General features: G+C 32.0%; 1 protein-coding gene across 1 annotated transcript in view; it reads right to left on the bottom strand.

The window, feature by feature from the left end:
• Nucleotides 1-9,120: 9,120 nt before the first annotated feature.
• Nucleotides 9,121-20,637, bottom strand: part of LOC145245796 (dual specificity protein phosphatase 1-like) — an 11,944-nt gene continuing 427 nt past the window's right edge. Inside the window, exons 1-4 of the mRNA XM_080107438.1 lie at nt 20,336-20,637; nt 12,238-12,338; nt 11,402-11,621; nt 9,121-9,830 (exon numbers count right to left, since the gene is read on the bottom strand). The exon at nt 20,336-20,637 is cut by the window's right edge and continues 427 nt beyond it. Coding sequence (XP_079963564.1) covers nt 9,487-9,830; nt 11,402-11,621; nt 12,238-12,338; nt 20,336-20,637 — 967 coding nt within the window. The 3' untranslated portion in view covers nt 9,121-9,486. The remainder of the gene's footprint in view (nt 9,831-11,401; nt 11,622-12,237; nt 12,339-20,335) is intronic.

Here is a 20,637-nt window from a genome sequence, read left to right as displayed (position 1 = left end):
GACCAGAAGTCTAAAAAGATAAATAGAACTGAACCTCAAAAGAGTCGAAGAACTTTAGAAAAAGAAAATATATAAAGATCAATATAAATGGTCAAACGATAACCTGCCTTATTGATACAGGAAGTGACATATCCCTAATCGCTGAAGTAACGTGGGAAAATATTGGACGACTCAGGCTACAAAGCACAAAAAAAAAATTAATTGCCCCTTTTCGACTGTCTAGTGTTAATTTAAATCTACGTCACTTCCGGTTTTGCGATGGGTGCAACAGCTACCGCGTCACGTTTTTTTTTTTTTTTTTTAACTTTCTTTTCCTTCTTCACGGTACGGGTTTGAGCCTGCCTGCTTATTACCACTTTTTTTTTTGTCCTCGCAATTTTCTTTTTTTACTTTTGCTCAACCAACACCCTTCCATACACCTCCACTTTCTTCCGCCTTCGCGTCACGGGTTCGAGCCTGTCTACCTACTACAACTTATTATTTTTTTTGTTCAAGATACACCTACAAACACCCGGGCAACGCTGGGCACCCAGGATAATATTGTACTAAGCGCTACTTAAAAAAAAAAGAAAAAAAAAAGAAAAAGAAAACTTCAGAAAACAAGTTCAAAGTTTATCGTCTTCGTAACCCTTGTATCTCAGGCACTAATAGAAATATTCGTTTTGGGTTTGTTTTAAAATAAAATGTAACACCTAAGCTATCACATCATGTCATTTTTATTTCAATAATTATGATCTTTATCATGATGATGATGATGATGATGATTGTTGTGAGAACAATGACAATGAAATGTGTTATTATTGCCTGTAAACCGTAATGAAGTTTAATCAAGTTAAAGAAACATGACAAAGTTTTACTGCACTTACACTGCTTTTTATAATCAGTCTGCACTGATGTTGATTTCAACATAATCCATTAATGCGTTGCGACTATCCTGATCATCAGTGTCATCAGATTCTTCGTTTGCAGTCGCAGTTGGCTGTGATGTCTAGAACACCACGGAGATAAGAGACATTTACAAGGGCTACAAAAGTGAACAGGGCCTCCACATCAGCCATTTTTTTTCCTCAGCAGTTGAGTAACATTGAATTTTGACCGTTCTGTCAGTTGCAGTCTATACCTCCAACGCACACTTCTTGTAGAATAGGGTTTGGGGAACGCAGTAGCATACATAACTCATTTTGCCTATATACAGCGTTTGGTATCGTATTATTGCGGGGAGGGGCTCATATGTACAGTTTCTACTTTAATTAAAAAATGTATTTGTTTCGCCATCATCTTCAAGTGAACGCCTGTTTTATATGCTCGTATGAATTATACAACTTTCAGAAATAGACTTCCACGCTAACCTTATCAGAACAGATCTTTAATTACCTCCCTTTCATCTGAAATCCATCTTTGTAGCCGCCTCCCATGTTTTCATTGTCTCAGCTCTTCTACATCTTAATCCAAGAACTCGTATTCATTCTTCCAATGTAACCAAACAAACAAAGTCTCAAGTTCTTTCCCAGGAATATCCGCCTGTGGAACACAGTTCTATTGGCCTGCTTCCTAGCCAACTACAGTATGGTCGCCTTCAAGTCTAATGTAAATAAATTCTTGTTTACCGTCCTCTTAATCAAATTGTAAGCAACTTAGACCATTAAAGAGTGCTACACTACCACATTACATTCATTAATTCTTATCCTCAAGTGACCTTCAGGCCTTTATAAGTGGTGACTCCCTTCTAAAAACAAAAACAAAAAACAAAACAAAACAAACAAATAAAAAAACAAAGAAAAATCATTCTGTATTTCTGACCGATGCTCCTTGTAGAATAGAGTTTGGGGAATACAATAGCAAAGATAACTTTTTTCATATATATGCGCTTGGTACTGTATGATTCTGGGAGGCTCATGTGCAGTTTCTACTTTAATTAAAAAATGTACACATTTGTTTCACCATCATCATCTTCAATTTGTGTCTGTTTTATATGCCGGCAAGAATTTTCAACATGGACATTGACAGTTTTCCCATTGAATCGGTAAAAACTCTTGAATTGTAAGTTTGCAACCGCAAAATTTCTCGTGTGGACATGAAAAATTATGTTCAGGAAATTCTAAAAGATCCAGTATATTTTATGGAGTGATATTGGTTTCTGATTGGTCGATAGCAGATCATCGTTCCATTTGATTGGTCATTTTCTATCACCTGCCGATTAATAGAACCTTCCATTTCTTTTGTAATCCTGCCATCGCATAATACCAGAAATATTGCAACCAACCATGCACCACTTCACAGTTGTACTAAGGTGTTTATTGCTTTCTTTAACGCTTATGTGATATTTTCCTCGAAGCAGAATTTACAATACTGTTTTATGACGAAAACTAGCGCTTCTTTAGTAACAAGAACCATTTTTTATGATTCGATTTGTCAAGTGATCATCTCAGTGACTGTTTCACTCAATTCTCAACATTTGTGCAAGAACTAAACCACCGTTTTACAGAATGCCACTCTTTTCCTTTCTTGATTCTTATGCAAGACTAGCCTGGGTTCCTCGCGTTCCGGGGTGTTTGGAGGTGTGTGTAGAGAAAAAAAAGTGGTAGTATGCAGGCAGGCAGGCTCGAACCTGTACCGCAAAGGAGGAAAAAAAACGTGGAAAAAATAATAAATTCTCATTTCTCCAAATCCGCCCATTCTAATTGGCTTAGGTCTGACAATTCGATTATTCCGGAATTCACTTCATACATAAACGAACGTTCCATAAATTTTCCAATATGCCATCGCTCTCTACATTAAGCAATCGTGCTTAAAAAAAAAAAAAAAAAAAAAAAAAAATAATAATAATATATATATATATATATATATATATACATACACACAAACATTAACCGCTTGTAAACAAAATGAAACACTGGTAACTTATTTATGCACAAAGTGCCTACACTCCACTACCCCCCCCCCCAAAAAAAAAAAAATTAAGGGTACCTTTATTTTTCTGATTTTGGATCGACTTTTCAATCCTTATACAATACTACATTTTTTGGGGGGAGGGGGGCTTTTTCCATTATATATATATTTTGGTGGACGATTTTAATTACTTATATTATTCCACAATTACCTAAGCTTTAATCAGTTTACTTATTTCAACCGCTTACAAATAAATTAGCATCCCAATATTTTATGCAGATAGGGGTTAAGCTAAATTACATTGCCTACGGAAACACATATGTTTCTTACCAATTATACTTTGGAGTATTTTGCTTAATTCGCTTTTCCAGACTCATTTTCGACACTGCACAGACTTTTTTTTTTTTAGGTAAATTTTTACCTTAGCTCCACCAATTTTCTTTAAAATTGTGACTTTTAAAAGGTTTAAGACTGCCGAATAAGACAATCTTATTTAAATTTGGCAGAGACAAGTACTTTTCGAGATATAAAGACCTGTATTATGCACTGTAATTGAGTGGCCACCAGCTTTGTATGCACCCGCGATAAACAAATCTGACACTGCTACCCTCATTTTTTTTATAGTGTTTGCAGGTGGGTATGCTGACAGCGAATATCAAGGTTAAATTTGGGGCAAGTATTTTGACAACCCACTCCCTTAAAAAAAAAAAAAAAAAAAAAAAAAGTATTCCAAAATGACATGAAAAGGTTGGGGGGTTGGCCAACAACAACCGTAGTTTAATTTTTTACGAGGGCGGAAGGGGGGGGGTGTCATGCTAGTTTTTTTTTCTATATTTATTTTAGGGGCCCATGTTGCAGTGGATAGAAGCATTGAATCACTACAGTTCCAGAAGAGCATTGTCTGAAGATAGCAGTTTCAATCTTACCCAAAGCCGGCCAGAGGATTAGTTGGCTAAAACGTGGTAAGATGACTACAGAAGTAATTACTGAGGATCCTGTTGGCCGAAATGTGTGAAGAAAAAAAAAAAAAATTGAAAAGGAAGATAAGTCTGCAAATAAATATACAAATTACTCAAATGATTTCAATTTTCTTTTTCCAGCAAATATTTTGCATCTAATTTTTATTTTGTGTTTTTCCTTTAATTATGCAGCTATCAATGTTATTGTCTGTTTATTTTAAATCTCTAGAATTGTTACATATTTTCACTATAGTTGTCTCCCAATTGACCACAAATAGTAATATTTACTGTTTATACTGAAACCTGGTGCTTTATGATTTCCTACCCCCCATATATACTAAACATGCTGTTTGTTGAATGTTTGGTTTCTTATAGTCATCATTTGATAGGGAATCTTGTCTTCTGAATGTGTTTTCTGTATGCACACATGGTCTTTATTATGCTAAGTGACTTTGTATACTAGTTGTTAGATAATTATTCTATTTTATTCGATTTTTATAGTTGCATGAGAAAGTTGTGTTTTCAGTGTTATTGTCGGTTATGCAACTTTTTTTTTGGGGGGGGGGGTGAAATTTTCTTTATAATCGTTGGAATGTTCTCAGTTCAATAATAATTAACCCGAATATTGTTCCTATTTATCATTCTGTAGAATGCCTCTGCGGAACTTTATTAGTTTAAAAAATAAACTAAGTTTGATTATTTTGCTATTGTAGGGTGGGTTAAACAATTGTGTTTATGGTGCATCTAATCTTCTCTTGTATTCTATACTATCCTTGCATCAGCCATTGTAGCACAATTTGTTACTTTATTAGTACTGGTTGAACATGCTTATATTACAAGATAGTCATTTTACTCACTTGCTGAAACATTGTGGGTAGGTAGTTTGAATATTTGTACTGTGAGTTTCTTGTATGGTTTATAAATTTAGTTTAAATTTGTCATTCATAAAAAAAAAAAAAAAAAAAATTACTTTCATTTATAAAAAGTTTATTTCAAAATATTTAATATTGGGATTATTTATACTTTATTTGCTACTATACTAGGCATGTTGTATTGGCTAGTTTGGTTGTTCGTATATTTTGACATTAATGCCTCTGATCCAACCGACATCAAACTAAGCCTTTGATCTTTATATGCTATTGTTGCTAAATATTCTGCAATGCAAATTATTTGTTTTTCAAACTTTAAATTAAACTGTATCACTTAGATTTATTTTTATGAATATTGAACCGTTTTATAATTTGCTGACGATACTCAATTTGCTGACGATACTCAATTTGCTGACGATACTCAATTTGCTGACGATACTCAATTTGCTGACGATACTCAATTTGCTGACGATACTCAATTTGCTGACGATACTCAATTTGCTGACGATACTCAATTTGCTGACGATACTCAATTTGCTGACGATACTCAATTTGCTGACGATACTCAATTTGCTGACGATACTCAATTTGCTGACGATACTCAATTTGCTGACGATACTCAATTTGCTGACGATACTCAATTTGCTGACGATACTCAATTTGCTGACGATACTCAATTTGCTGACGATACTCAATTTGCTGACGATACTCAATTTGCTGACGATACTCAATTTGCTGACGATACTCAATTTGCTGACGATACTCAATTTGCTGACGATACTCAATTTGCTGACGATACTCAATTTGCTGACGATACTCAATTTGCTGACGATACTCAATTTGCTGACGATACTCAATTTGCTGACGATAAAAACTCATGTTAGATTTTAAAGGCCGTGATGCAATGGGCATCAAATGAATTGAAAGAATGAAATTAGATAAATTTCCGTTTATACTTGAATTAACAGTTCATTATATGGTCCAATACTATGTTAGGTTTCAAGTTTAAAATCTACTTGTCAAAGTCCATATAGAATTCATATCAAATTATATCAAACCAATAAACATGGATTTGAAAAGGAGATTTTAACCTCAAGACATTAGAAATGCACAATTCAAAATGAAAAGAAATGGTCATTTATTATTGAGACATGTTCATAAATGTACACAATCACATCCTAAACCATAATATAATATGTATACAAATATAAAATAGAAATAACATTAATAAATAAATAGAAGTCTAAAAAGACAACACAAGACAAAAGTTTGTTTTAAAATTTTTGTATTAAATAGAAATGCAAAATTTGAAAAAATTTCAAGTACAAAGTCTTAAGAAAAAAAAAAATGAAATGTCTAATGAGTAAAAGAAATGACATGAGAATATACAAGATATCGAATGAAATTTATGGGATGAGAAGTTATGAAAATAAAGAAATTTTATTTTGTCTTTAAAATCAACCATATTCATTACTCTTCACATTCATCTAGCAACACACACAATGTTCTTTCATTCAATTTGATATGCTGGAAGTTTTTTTTTTTTTTTTTTTTTTTTAAATAGTCTTTGTATCTGTTTTTGTTCATCAAAATGTCGGTATTCTTTTGAAAACTCGGCAGGAGAATCAAATCTCCTTTGTAAGGGGCAGAGGTGTAATAAGGAAAAAAAAAAAAAAAAAAAAAAAAAAAAAAAAAAAGACATAAGTGAGAAAAAAGGAAACCAAAATTGAATTTTGCCAAAAGTTATTACTAAAGAATTTTTGTTACCGTTTTAGAAAGTTAAAAACAGACATTTTCAAGGGTCGGCAGTAATTAAAATTTATTAGAATTCAAAGTTACCTTAACAATCTATAAAGTTATGTAAATCTCAGAATCTCAACCAATTTTTTCTTCATTATTTTAGATACTTTAAAAATTTATCAAATAAAGTTATTTACAAATAAACTACAATTAAAATTCAAAGAAGCTCAAAACATACATTTTGTATGTTCAAGAAAAAAGATTAAATATATACATGTTAAAAACTGTACCTAAGATTTGCTTTAAAAGTATAGGTATAAATTATCTTATAAGATTAAAAAAAAACAAAAAAAAAAACTATAAAAATGTCAATTTTTTATGCATTTAAAATTAAAGAAAACTTCTGATTCTAAATTGAATTGAGTTATTTTAAGTTAATAGAAAAATTTATTTTTTTAAATTTTTCAACCATGTTTCAACTGAACTTCCTCAATTATGTTGTAATTTATATAATGTATTGCTACTATTAAATGGACAATATAAAAGTTAAAACTGCATTGTTTTTTATCAAAAGACCAAATATTCTAATTTTTTTAAAAGTCTTGGTTTATGAACAAAAAGCAATTTGGAAAATTTTAATTTTTATAAATGTGCAAGGAACACGTAATCAGTTCCGAGTAAAATACAAAAATTGTGAAAGGACACTGGAAGCATTGTTAAAATATATAAAGATTGAAGCCATAAGAATACAAAAGGAAAAATTGTTTTAGAAAAATACAAGTTTTATTAAATCAAAGAATGAGAAATTCTCAAAGAAATGTCGATCAAATACAAAAGTTTTGGTTTGAGTATATAATTAGAGACTAAGCACTATTAGAAATATAGGTGCTTATTTAGTATTAAACTGATTTTTAAGACCTAACTGCAGAAAAATCTTTGATGTAAATATTTATCATGGAACGAAGATATATTTAACAAATAATATAAATTGAGGAATTAGTATATATATATATATATATATATATATTTGTATGATTAATAAATTGTAGCCATTACAAGGCTGATTTTTATTTAGTTTAAATTGAGTTGTCTTATTAAATATGGCCGATAAAGACAACATTCATTGTCGAAACTGGATTTTCTTTCCAATCTTTAATTTATAATTTTTGGAATATAACCTTTTCGTTCCATGATGGGTAGATATAGCAATTTTTTTCTTTTTTTTTTTTTTTTTTTTAATTTCACTGTAATTTGAAAATAGATTGAATGCTAAATAAGCACTGAAATATAATTTGGAATCTTCCAGAAGGTTTATGAATGTAGAATATTTTAACTGTTATCCAAGTAAAAAGAACTGAATTGCATATCACAAAAAAAAACGCTAGACTTAAATTAAAAAAGATTTAAACATTGTCCTATTGCTTGTATATAGATCTTAAAGATTATGTCAACAAATAGCTTAAATTTTGAAAATTATTTTAGATATTCACTTGATTAGTTTCAAATTTAGTGAATAACTTCGCATATGTAAAATCTTTTCACTTAACAGTAAAAAAAAAAAAAAAAGAAAAAAAAAAGCTATTTAATTGAAACAGTAAACAATGAGAATGGAGAGTATTAAGAAATTTGAGTAAATTAACAAGGCAATATTTTCAAAAACAAAATTTCATTTTAGTATTGGCTTTTAAAAGAAGTCATTTGGGGTAGGAGAGAAAAAATAAATATATTCTATGGGCTGTACACCTCACACCCCAAACATATCACATTTTACTTAAAGAAAGTCTTTGTCTTTGAAAATTTCTAAGGAGGGAAACATTACAAGTATTCATGCAACTCTCCTCTGAAAAAAGACAAATATAGGTGGAGGGTTAAATTCAATTTAGCAATATATATATAATATATATATATTTTGATTCAGTGAAAAAATAGATCTTTTTTTATATATCTTTTTGGTAAAGAATAGAGATGGGTGGGGAGAAAAGTTTTTCTTTTAAAACTTCAAGGATTCAAAAAAATTAAACATTTTTCAAACCTAACAAAAATAAGAAATAAGCAGGGAGATCAATAAGTCTCCATTTGTTGGTTGTAGGGAAGGAGAAATAAAATGCTTAATTTTGTTAAAATCACGCATCCCATATATGAAGAAATTCACATTTTATATACTTCATTCAACATATACGCATGCAAGCACACAAGCAGTTTATATATTTAATAGATTTCGTTTTTTTTCTTAAATACTTTCAACTCTGGTTATTGTCAATATTTAGTTGCACAACTGTCAGATAATGACCCCCCCCCCCCTCACACAAATGTTATTTGTCCATTTCATAAAAACATTTCTCAAGCCAGAAAAAAAAAAAAAAAAGTTATGAGCGCAATAAAAACTGCATAAGTGCACAGAATAATGCATTTATACTCCATTGCAATAGCATGAGAGCCAGGAGTAATCATTTTTATGTTAAGACAGACTAGGGGAATGCAGGGGGAAATGTATGTGTATCAGTTTGTATTCAGAGTTCTACAGGCAGGAATTCCCATAGCTCCACCTCAAGGTTTCAGGGAAGTGCCCGCACGACTTGCCCTATGTCCATCTTCTGTGACCGGAGAACACCGAATAGGCAGATCAGAAAAGAACGCCTTGATTGTCTCATTTTGTCAAATGTCTTTATTTATTTATTTTTTTTTTTTTTAAAAGATTTTAAATTTTAAGACATATCACTCGATAGCTCTGGATTCACCTCAACACTTGCACCCTTGAAGAACACAGGTACGCAAGGAGTAAGATTCATCGTTTGCTCCGTTTGTCGTTGAGGAAGATCTGTTTTATATTTGGATTCATTCCATTGCAATTACATTTGCCCTTTTGTAAACGACTGCACCAATGACATTGCATTGGCAGTTTCATGTCTGGAGATCATTTTTGCAAAGATTTTCTTTATTCTCATTTCATTTGTCCAAATATTTCAAATTTTTTTTCTTTAGGAATCAAAATTATCCAAAACTTTAACCAGTCGGTTTTTTCCGGACGGTTAAGTTGGTGATGCAAGAGGACTGCTGTGGTTGCATGGCAGCGACGATGACCTAAAGTCTGGGAAACAGAAGTTTGTAAATTGGGTCTCGGCTCTGCATGGAGACTTCAGGTAAGAGTTTTTCAGAGGCGTCGTTTCTGAAAGTTCTTTCTCAAAGTCTTGTAATTGTCGCATGAAGTTAAGGTTTGGTGAGATGACACTGCGTCGGCTCTGGACATACTCAAATGCACTGTCCAAAGCAAGACCATCACATTGCATCAGATAAGCAAGGCAGACGGTTGCTGAGCGGCTAACACCAGCATGACAGTGGACCAAAACACGACCCCCAAGTTGTTTTTCTTGATCTGAAAGTAAAAAAGGAAAAAAACATAAGTGATCTATGTACACAGTCAACTATTTTTACTTAGACTAATTGAATAATTTTCATCAAAGGCTAGTAGATACATTTATGCCTGACATCCATCAGAAAATACAACTATTACATTATCTTATTCACAAAGTAAAAAAAAAAAAAAAAAAAAAAAAAAAAAAAAAAAAAAAAAAAAAAAAAAAAAAAAAGACAAAAATACAAATTTTAGGAATGCAAACGAGATGTTATGGATTCCAGGGAAACTGCACATCCTCAACTGTAAATTCAAAATTTAGATCACTAAATACCATTTACATAACTCCAACTGTGCAAATGTTTTATCAGTATTTAATTTTCGATTTTGGAGAGATTATCAGGGGGCCAAATAGATGGAATGAAACCACTTTTTTTTTTTCTAACTCAGACTTGACATTACTTTCAAGTAAAAAAAAAAAAAAAAAAAAAAAAAAATCTTCAAGTAGGTAGAAGAGCAACTTATCTTCTTTGGTAACATTTGTATATTTATTTTTTCACCTTTCTATTGTTGGTTATTGTAAAATGACTACCCACCCTTCCACAAAATCCAATTTACAAATACATTCTTGTGACCCCCAACCCAGAAATCTTGATAAAAATGTAAACAAAGTAATTTGTTAAATGTGTTTCTCAATCCCAGGTTTTCTGGCTATATTTAACAAGTGGACTATTCATCTCCACAGAAAACTGGTTTACCATGTGTAGTAGTAAAAAAAAGAATTAAGCAAGCGCATTAGCAAAAACTGAAAATAGATTACACTAAAGTTATGAACTTAGCCGAGTTAATTTGGCAGGTTTTACAGTCATCCAAATCAGCTTAGTTCTTTTTGAAGTGATAAAAAAAAAAAAAAAAAAAAAAAAAAAAAAAATGAAGAAATTTGCAAATTCCACACAAGTTCAAGTGGTTATTCACTTGACGCTGGCATTGCAAATTGATGCCCATATGAGGCGTTAAACTCAGTGCCAAGTCTTCCCTTCATTTCAAGTGGTCAGTCAAGTGCGATCTTCAATCTCACGTCAAACAAAAGACTAGTTTTTGTTTTATCCCTATCCACCCACTCACAGTAGAAGGGGAGGGAGAACCAAGACCCCCCCCCCCACTCTCTACAATATCAAACTGAAAAATGTCCCGTTAAATAAGACTTCGGGATGTCTCAGTACAACTTTCAGATTTATAGTTGGAAAAAAAAAAAAGAAGTTATCTTTACAATTCAAGTATCCACTTTACTTTTGGTTGTCCCTCGATTTAAAAAATGTTTTTCTAAATAACATTTAAAAAAAACTGATCCTAGGGGTGTACTTTCAATTTAATCAAAAGATACCATAAAAATTGTTAAAAGTGAAACCGCAACCAGAAGTAAAGTGGCAGCTTAAATTGTAAAGATAAAAGCGAAACTTCATTTAATCTTAGACTTAACTTTTAGATTCGACAGATCTGAAAGTATAAATTGTTCAGAAACATCCGGAACAAAATCATGCTTTAGACGCACATAAGAGAATGCTCGCATTCAGAGTCGAGAGAAAACTTACCAATAAATGCGATGGCTTTTTGAAACCATGACGAGAGATCGGCATACTGGGAATCTTCCACGGGAATGGTCAAGTATCGGAATTCAGTTGGAAAATAGTTATTACAGGATCGTGAAACATTTATCACTGCAGTCATTCCGAGCTTTTTAAGGAGTTCCATGTTACTTGCATGACAATGATCACCGAGGAATACATGGGACAAAATCTCAACAGGATGAACCTAGAAAGAAAATCAAGACAAATTAAGAATTAGAAATTTTAGAACAGTTTTTTTGACTATTTCATGATTTTAATGTTTAAATAAACCCATATTTTCATAGATATAAACAAGATGGCCTCCATATGAAATTTCTGCTGATGCTTTATTTTAAAAATTTTCTATGAAGTATTAAGATTATGAAATTAATATAAGATTCAGTAGCAATAGCATAAATCCAAGGAAAGACTAAAAGACTGTAGAAACCAGATTTGCAGAGTCAGGTTTTGGAAGCCGTTCAAGTCAGATTTAAGAATCCCATGGTTTGGAGTGAGGTTTTCAAATTGTTGAAGTTTGAATTTTAAGAATCAGCCAATATTATATTCAGACTGTGCAATCCTGGTATAAACATCTTAGCAAAATCGGACATTAAACAGTAAAGCGACAATGCGCCTACTAGACAATTAAAATCTTCCGGTTACCCCCCCCCCCCAAAAAAAAATCTTTAATAAAAAAATTTACTCAATGGAAAATATAAAATTTGAGCAAAAGTTCAGAATATAGATAGCTGCAAAATTCTTTGAGATTTTTTTATTTTTTATTTACAACTTCAAATTAGAAACGAAAACGATTTACTTACCAAGTAATTTGAAGCGGATGGTTTGTCAAGGTAACTATCCAAGAGAATTCGCTCTGCTATGCACAATCGGGGAAATATGTGTTTGAAGGACAAATAACCACCTGCAAAAAAAACAAAAAAAAAACAGACTTAAATAAGGATTTTAAATATTAATGTCATTTTAATAAAAATGAGTTATTTTTAATTAAGATGATTCACGAAAACACTTCACTTTTGCTTAGGAAAAATTCGTTTCAAAATTGTTAATTTCCGTTTTAGGCAGCAAAAGTATTTAGAGTGAAATGGGTTTCGACATTCTCCCATTTGTTCGCTTGAACCATGTATACGTGAATAGTAAAAATATAGTCGCCATCTTTAGAAATTGAAGACTAGTTAAATAACGGTAACTTCTCCATAAAGTTGTCCTTTAGAAAATTATGAACTGAGTTATATTTTCCATAGCTAGTCCATTGAGATTTTATAAAACGACTAGGATACAGTAAAAGTTTTCCTTTTGGCGATTCACACCGATTCATGTATACGATGAAAGTGACTAATTTAGTAAAACATTTAAAATACTAAGATTAAGTGAAAACAGGTTGCTCGAAGTAATGTCAAAAACTCAATTTACGCGACCGAAATAAGAGTTCACCTAAAATGACTGGAGTGTTTAAAATATGAAATTTAGAAACTTAAAAATGTTCCCCCCCCCCCAGAATTGCGCCCCTGTACTCTATAAGCACTACAGTTTAAAATAGTTTAGCAAATATTAGTGCAATACAAATGAAATACACTTTAAAACAAATCTTAAAATAGTTTCGAAATATTTTTCAATTACAGGGTAAAAAGAAATGAATTTAGGTCAGTTGAACAAATAAAACTCAACGTCTAGAAATCTTACTACTACTACTACTACTACTACGATTGAACGAAAGTCTTGAATGCGAGAAAGAACGGGCGTACGCGATTATCAATGAAAAGCGCTGGTGATACATTTTAGGGTCAATTCACTAACCTTTTAGCAATACTAATTAACGTAACACTTATCAATGAATTCTAAGTTACTAGATTAAAAGGACTTTATTTTGTTAGTAAAATTAGAAAGATTATGGACAAGCATTAAATGTTCTTTGATACAAGGGCGCTTGTAATCGATAAATCTTCCATTATGTATACATTGCATTTGTAAATACTAATGAGTCTAACATCAACGAAGTATTATTTGGAATGATTAAAAAGATTAGAAAAGCGTTATCTAAGAGGTATTGCCTCGGAGGCTGCGAAAATTTTAGTTTATTTCGAAGGGTAGGGATATTACCCGTTCTTTGGGCACTCACTAGTGAGGGATTAGGAATGAGTGAAACCGATCAACTTTTGTAGATTATCTAAAGTACTTTTTTTTTTTTTTTTTACAAGGTGGTTACCACTTATCACGGCCCGGAAGCCACTCGGGGATAAGGGTTATGTTACCGTGACATTTATTGAATGGTTTCTACCGCCATGTTTTATTTTGAAGTAAAAATCGAATCTTCAAAAATATCGCAGCCTGCAGCCATCTTTTGTTCTCTGGAAGCGTTCAACATTACCCGTTTTCAAACCGAATAAACATTTTACATTAAAAACACTAAAAACCTATCCAGTTAGGTAGAAAAGTAACGTATCTTGCTTTTGATAACATTTGTTATATATTTGTATTTTTGATACCTTTTCGTACTTCTGTACACACACCGGATTGCTCACTATAAACTCACCTTGTGCCTAACCTTATCGCTATAAGAGACTAAAAAAAGAAAAAGAAAAAAAAAGTGGTCTAAAAATTAGACCCCCCGAAAGCAAAAAGTTCTAAAGTGTGGACGCACCTGTGAGCACCTCATGGTAAAGAGTCTTGCAACGATCCGACCGCGTTGCATTACTTGTGGGACCCAATGCAATGCACCGAAGAAGCAAGTGCTTGCACCAATCACTAGAGTACACTTTGCATTTTAAGTCAATAACTACAAATAAAAGGTCAAGAAGTGCATAATATTGAGAAAAAAAAAAATGGAGTTTTCTTTCAGACAAATGTCCATTACCTACGAAAATAAACGTTCGAAATACTTAATACTAATAGCTGATTTTAAAATTGTACTATGCAAACGAAAACCAAACATGAAAGATAAAGGGAGGTAGTATGAATAAGCTAATAAAAACAACCAACACCAACTTTCGCAGCATTCATAATTAAAATAACCTACATATCTAGTTTTTGAGTATGACTCGGAAAATACGAACATATGCTATTTTCTATAGTAACAGACTTTTTTTTGGGGGGGGGCGTTCGTATTAATCATCAGACAAAAAAAAAATGTTTTTAGAGGTCAGTCATGAATTTTCAAACTTGTTTTTGTCATCACCTCATACAAATAGGAGTTAGCTTTCAAAGCTTACTGCTTAGAACACTTAAGTACTATTTTTGTTTTTGTCTATAGAAAAATGCGGCTCTAATATTTCAAAAAATATTTTAATAAAGAAACAATTATGTAATAAAGATGCTATTGCTGTGTAAGCGAGCATGGAAACTTTGACAGGACTTTGTTTACAGGCTTAGGGATGCATTACGGTCGAATATTTTTATGTTCTTTCTGGAACAAATGCATAACATTTTTTAAATTGACCATAATGCATCAATATCAGCGTACAAACAAGTTGCCCAAAATTGTTCTCAGTTTAAACATCGTAAGGACTTATTGTTTTTTAAAGGTTTGGAAACGGTTCAGAGCTGCATTGTTAGAATTCTTCAAAAGAATTAAGACGAAGTTGATCAAAATACAATAGAATAGTTTACATATTTTTAGTTTTTCAAAATAAATTGATTTGCTTAAACATTTTACTTTCAGAACTTTATATCAAAATCAATCAATATTATATCGTTCTAGAAAAAGCTTTAACATAGCATGTTTACCAACCAGCTGGTTAGATCACCAACGTTGAGCAACGTAGAGCCGGATCAGTGATCATTTAAGAAAGCCATACATGCAGGAGGACGTCGACGCCTCCCTACAAAAACTTGACGTCGTAATCTACTCGGGGGACATTTCCTCCGAGGGAACTTGGTTCAACACGCATATAATGAATGCCGCTGTCGTACTCGTACAAGATGCTAGTAGGGCAAAAACAAATAAAATTTTATTATTACGACACTGACCAATAATGCACGAATCTTCGGGAAGACTAACAAAAAATACGTAACCGGTTGTCGAAACGGTCAATTCTAACAACTATACTCTTTATACTAAGGAGTCTGTTTTGTAAATGTCTACATTTCCCACTTTTATATATGTAATGCTGGCAGAAGTAATGTGGCGACTGTTGCTTCCAATGATGTAAACTTGTTCGTTTTGGATCAGAGTGATAATAGCTTAAGAGTGGTATTGATTGCTAACGCTCCGTTCTCACTTAAAACTTAGGAAACAATCTGACTGTTTTTATAAGAAATAGTTCTTATAAGAAAATGGTGGAACTTACAGGCATCATATTATGTTGAATTCCCACGCGAGTTTCGAACTTCCGCATCCTATAAGCATCGTTTCAAGTACAACTCATCCAATATAAAATGAGTTATGTAATTTTATTTCATATTTTAATTAAAGATAAATAAAGAAAACAAGTTACGAATGTATTTGAAAAACTAAAACCAGAGAAAGGTTTATCGAAATCTCCGCTAAAACAGCAGTTATTGAATGAGCCAACGACCGAACCCTACCGACAACTACTGTAGCAGCAGCAGCGGCCGCCAAGAAAATGGGTCAATTTATGAATGCAAATTGTAATTCATTCATAGATTACATTCTACTCTAAATTAAACGATGTTCTCAAACCCTTTTAAAGGATTACAAATTATTGCACACAATCGTTGAAATTATATTAAGATTTTTAAAACAGTGATCTTTTCAAAGATTTTTAAAGAGAAAATTATTAAACATTTGAGGGTTCAGTTTCGTTCATTAACATACCATACTGATCACCCTCTTTATGACCTACAAATAGGTTTATGTAACCAACAAGGTAATTTAGATATAAAACAAGTTTTAGTCGATTGCTATTAAAAATTAAAACGAACTACTAGTTCGTCCATACGCGAACTAAAAGGACCTATACACACAGCTGCATTTTACCTAGGTTTGTTCGGGTGAAGGGCTTCTAGAAAATTCATTCAAAATATATTCATACTTAGAATTCATTTTTAATTTCAATATTTTAAAAATATGAAATATAAATGCCAGTACTTGTACAATTTGTCACCGTGCTGAAATAACATTTTGAAAGCCATTCTTAACATGGGAGGGGGTGTTTTTTTTTTTAACTATTGTGCTTTTACCTAACAATTTAAGATTGTGAAGCTTGAATTTAACCTGAAAAAGCTATTTAAAATAGAGTTGTGGAAAAAGTGCACACGCACCAAAATGCCTATTTATTAGTTACATTTAGACGAGAAACAGTCGGGTTAAATTATACAGATAGGATTGTAATTGTCTGAAAAATTATAATATATATAACGATTAAAAGCCCAGACAAGTGTAGATTTCAAAAAAAAAAAAAAAAAAAAAAAACTTAAAATTCAAATTTTCGGCTCAAAAGCCTTTAAGAAAATTCAGATTTTAAATGCCATTTTGAAGTTCGAGGTTTTAATGTTCATATATTCCCTTAAAGTGCGAATTACATTCGATTCTAAAATTATTGAGTTATTTATTCCTTTAATTGCACACCTGGGTTTTAAGTTAGTGAACAGTATAAACTCCTGGAGATCATGTAGACCGATTGATAAAAGTAATTTAGTATTAAAAAGACTTCGATTTTGTGAATTGTATTTGTGTAGTTTACGCACATTTTACCTTCCAAGGTTAGAAAGCAAAGGTTGATATAAACAACTATCATTTATGACTAATTACTCCGTGCAAAACTAATCAATAAGTCTAGGCTACAAAAACAAAAAGCGTAGGCGGGAAGGTGAAAGTGAGAGTAGAAAAATCAAGTAGACACGTTGTAAGCAGAGAGAGGGGGAGTTGGAGATGCGTGCGAAAAAGACGCCTTATGAAAGAAACAAAAACCCAGGTCCTCTGACCTTCGACCGAGATAGCATAATAGAATATTTTTTTTAACATGAAATTGAATTTTGTTATACTTTAAAACCTTCCAGAAAGGCAATTTAAGATAAAAACAACATTTTAACCAGGCGCAAATGTTTACAGAAAAAAAAAATTGTTAAACAGAAAAGGCACTAATTACGAAGGAAAAAGGGTTAGCAGGAACAAGGTAATTGTGAAAAACTAGACCAAGCCTATGTCAAGAATGTTAGTACCCCGTTCTCCCAAGAAAGTGGGTGTAAAAAAAAAAAAACATTAATTTTAGGATTTTCTTGTAGATACTAGAAAAATACAAACGTCGTCTAATCGAAAATACTCTATTTTAGTAAGCAACTAATATTTACATAATTGTACTTACGCGGCTAGGTTACCGTACTATTTTAAATAGTTTAAAGTTTTACATTTTTTAATTAAATTGTTAGGTGAAAGTACAGAATTACAAGACACCCCTACCTCATGTTAAGAATGGCTTTCTAAGCGTTATTTCAGCACGGTAACAAGTGCACAAGTACCTAAATAATTTCTAAGCTACCCATCTAAGCAACGTCAGGTAGAATTAAAGGAAACGTGCAATTTTTATTTTTAACATTTAAAATATTTTTCATGGAATTTAATCGATTTATTTTCATTAAAAATTTAAATGTTTTTTAAAGCATGAAAAAAATGTCCAAGTAAAAATATAAAACCCTATAAAAACTAAGATGTGATAAAAAGCGTATAGATTGAAAAATTAATATTTCTATAATTTCATTGTAACAATGGAAAAAAAAATTTTTTTTTTAATGAAAAAAATCTAGAGTCTGGTATCTGAGGCTACACAAAAATGATGTAATGTTTTTAGGTGTAGGTGGCGCGCGCACATACATAAAATCCAAATTCTCCCTACTACTACTACCTTACAGTTTATATAGAGAGGTTAGAAGGGGAGGGTTGCAGACAGGAGGAAGCAGAAGAGGAAATGAAAATACATATTAATGAGGAAGTAAGGGGAGGGGGGAGAGAATAAAAATGTCAATAATGAAGATCGAGTTTTAGAAACAATATTTAAATGGGTAGAATCTGTTTACATTTATCTGGAGATATAAAATCCCCCATGAAGCAATTTTCGTTTTTTTTTTTTTGTCCCAGACGTGCACCCACCCTCCGCTTTTGGTACTTCTGCAGTTTACGAATCATGCTATTTTTCAGATAGAATTTTCGAATTCGATTCTTATGGCATTGTTTAAATTGTTAGATGAAAATAGAAAAAGACCCAATGTTAAAAACCGTTGTCCGAACATTTCAGCACGGTCCGTAAAATCGCAGAAGTACTTTTGTTTTCCTAGTAATGATACAATTTTAATATAATCAGCTAAGCATACGAATTAGGAATTAATGCATACTTTAGTACTTATGGTTTCCGCTTGGTCATTCCTTTTTTAGCTGAAAAAAAAAAGGACTTAATTCACACACACGCTTGCACTCCATCGTAATTACTAATTTAATAAGCAGTAGAGCTTGAAGCTTAAAATATTAAACCATTTAATTAAAGTTAAATTCTGACTAAGATTTAAAAAGCGACTACCTTAGTTATTTATCATTAAAAATTATCAATTATATTGTAGAAACGCTGTCGCTAGACACCAACACACAGTAGTAGTCACATACAAATACTAATGGTTTTAAGGAAACCGAATTTTCTTTTCAAAGATTTTATTGATTTGAATTTTACACATTCTTTGGATTTTAATAACCAACTAAATAAATTTAATAGAAAAGTTAAATTCAAGTTGAAAAAAAAAAGACATGAAACGAAAACTGCAGAGACGAAGAACTGGTAGCAGGAGGAAAGCGAGTTGCAAGGTGTAATCGACTATAAATAGAAAATGAGGTATGAATGCGCAGACGATTGCGACCGATAAACAACGGATAGAAAGCTTGTTTACATAAAATGTTTTTTTAATTAAAACATTTTGAAGCGGATTTAGAGAGAATACGTTTAAAAAATCTTTTGCATAAGGAAGATGTTAAAAATAAAGCAAAAAAAAAAAAAACTCTTTAATTGGAAACAGATTCGAAGCAAACCTAGAATTTGCTGCAAACCGAAAGAACAAAAATGGCAAGCTTTTATTTTACTACCCTTAAAAATTAGTTTAACTCAAATTCTAAAAGACTTTAAAAGTTAAATCGATATTTCTAAATCTTTCACGTTAAATGCAGACGTTCAAAGATAAATGTCATTTTAAGAATGGGTTCTTTGCTACGACAGTTGCGCTGGGAGATGGTGAAAATGGATGGTTTTGATTTCAGGAAAAACAAACCATAACTTAAGTTTTCGTATTATAGTTTATGCAGAATACGGATTGTGCTGAAATAACGGTATTTAGAAACGCTAATACTGGGGTGCATTTTTTAAATTCTGTAATTTCCAACTAGCAATTTAATAAACAAAGGAGTAAAAATTGAACTGAACTTGAAAATACCTAAAAAACACGGTTCGTATTTTGCATAAATACCTTTTATGCTTCTAAATCAGTGGGAGAAAAATGTTTTACATGCGTCTAAAAACAATACTGGGTGAGTGTTAAGCAAATTAAAACATTTCCAAACAGTTCAAAACAGTTTCGAATATATTTAGATTCGAGGATTTGTGCCTGGAGCGGCTATAAATTACATAAGTCAATGCATACAAAAAACGGTAGAGTTCCGGCAGTAAAGAAGAGAAATGGACGCTCTTTTAGAACAAGGAGACTCGTTTTTCAAATACTCTAGAGAGAATAAAAGCAAAAACATAAGGGGGAATAAAAAAAGGTTTAAAAGGTATTTATGCAGAAAAGGTGCAGTGCTGAAATGATATTTTGAAACATTCTTAATGAGAGGAGGGTGTTTAAACTATACTGTGCTTCCAGCTAACAATTAAGATATCGTGAAAATTTTACTTGAAAATACTATAGAAAATAGTACGGTACCCTTCCTGCATCAGCACCAAAAGCAACAAAAATAGAAAATATGCTTACCGCTCAGATAAAGTATAGCCACGTTTTCGACTTGCTGTAATAAACTTTTGAAAACAAGAGTCAAATTAGAGTCCTTAGGGGCGTCTGCCAAAACGTTCGTATCTTGATCGTAAAGTATAACCGACTCGTATTGACCACTGGTCAGCTGGAGTCGCCTGGATTCGTCCGGGACGATATTTTCCAAAGAGATGTATCCACCGGAGCGCCGTTTTAAAATGGGTGGACAGTGGATGTTCTGTGCAGTCATAATATGACCTTCGTTAAAATGTAAGAATGGACGACAATCCAAGACCAAAGAAGTA

Source organism: Euprymna scolopes, chromosome 23 (genome assembly GCF_053919585.1).
Source record: "Euprymna scolopes isolate OS-2025 chromosome 23, ASM5391958v1, whole genome shotgun sequence".
Taxonomy (NCBI): Eukaryota; Metazoa; Mollusca; class Cephalopoda; order Sepiida; family Sepiolidae; genus Euprymna; species Euprymna scolopes.
This window is presented reverse-complemented; position numbering and strand designations above follow the sequence as displayed.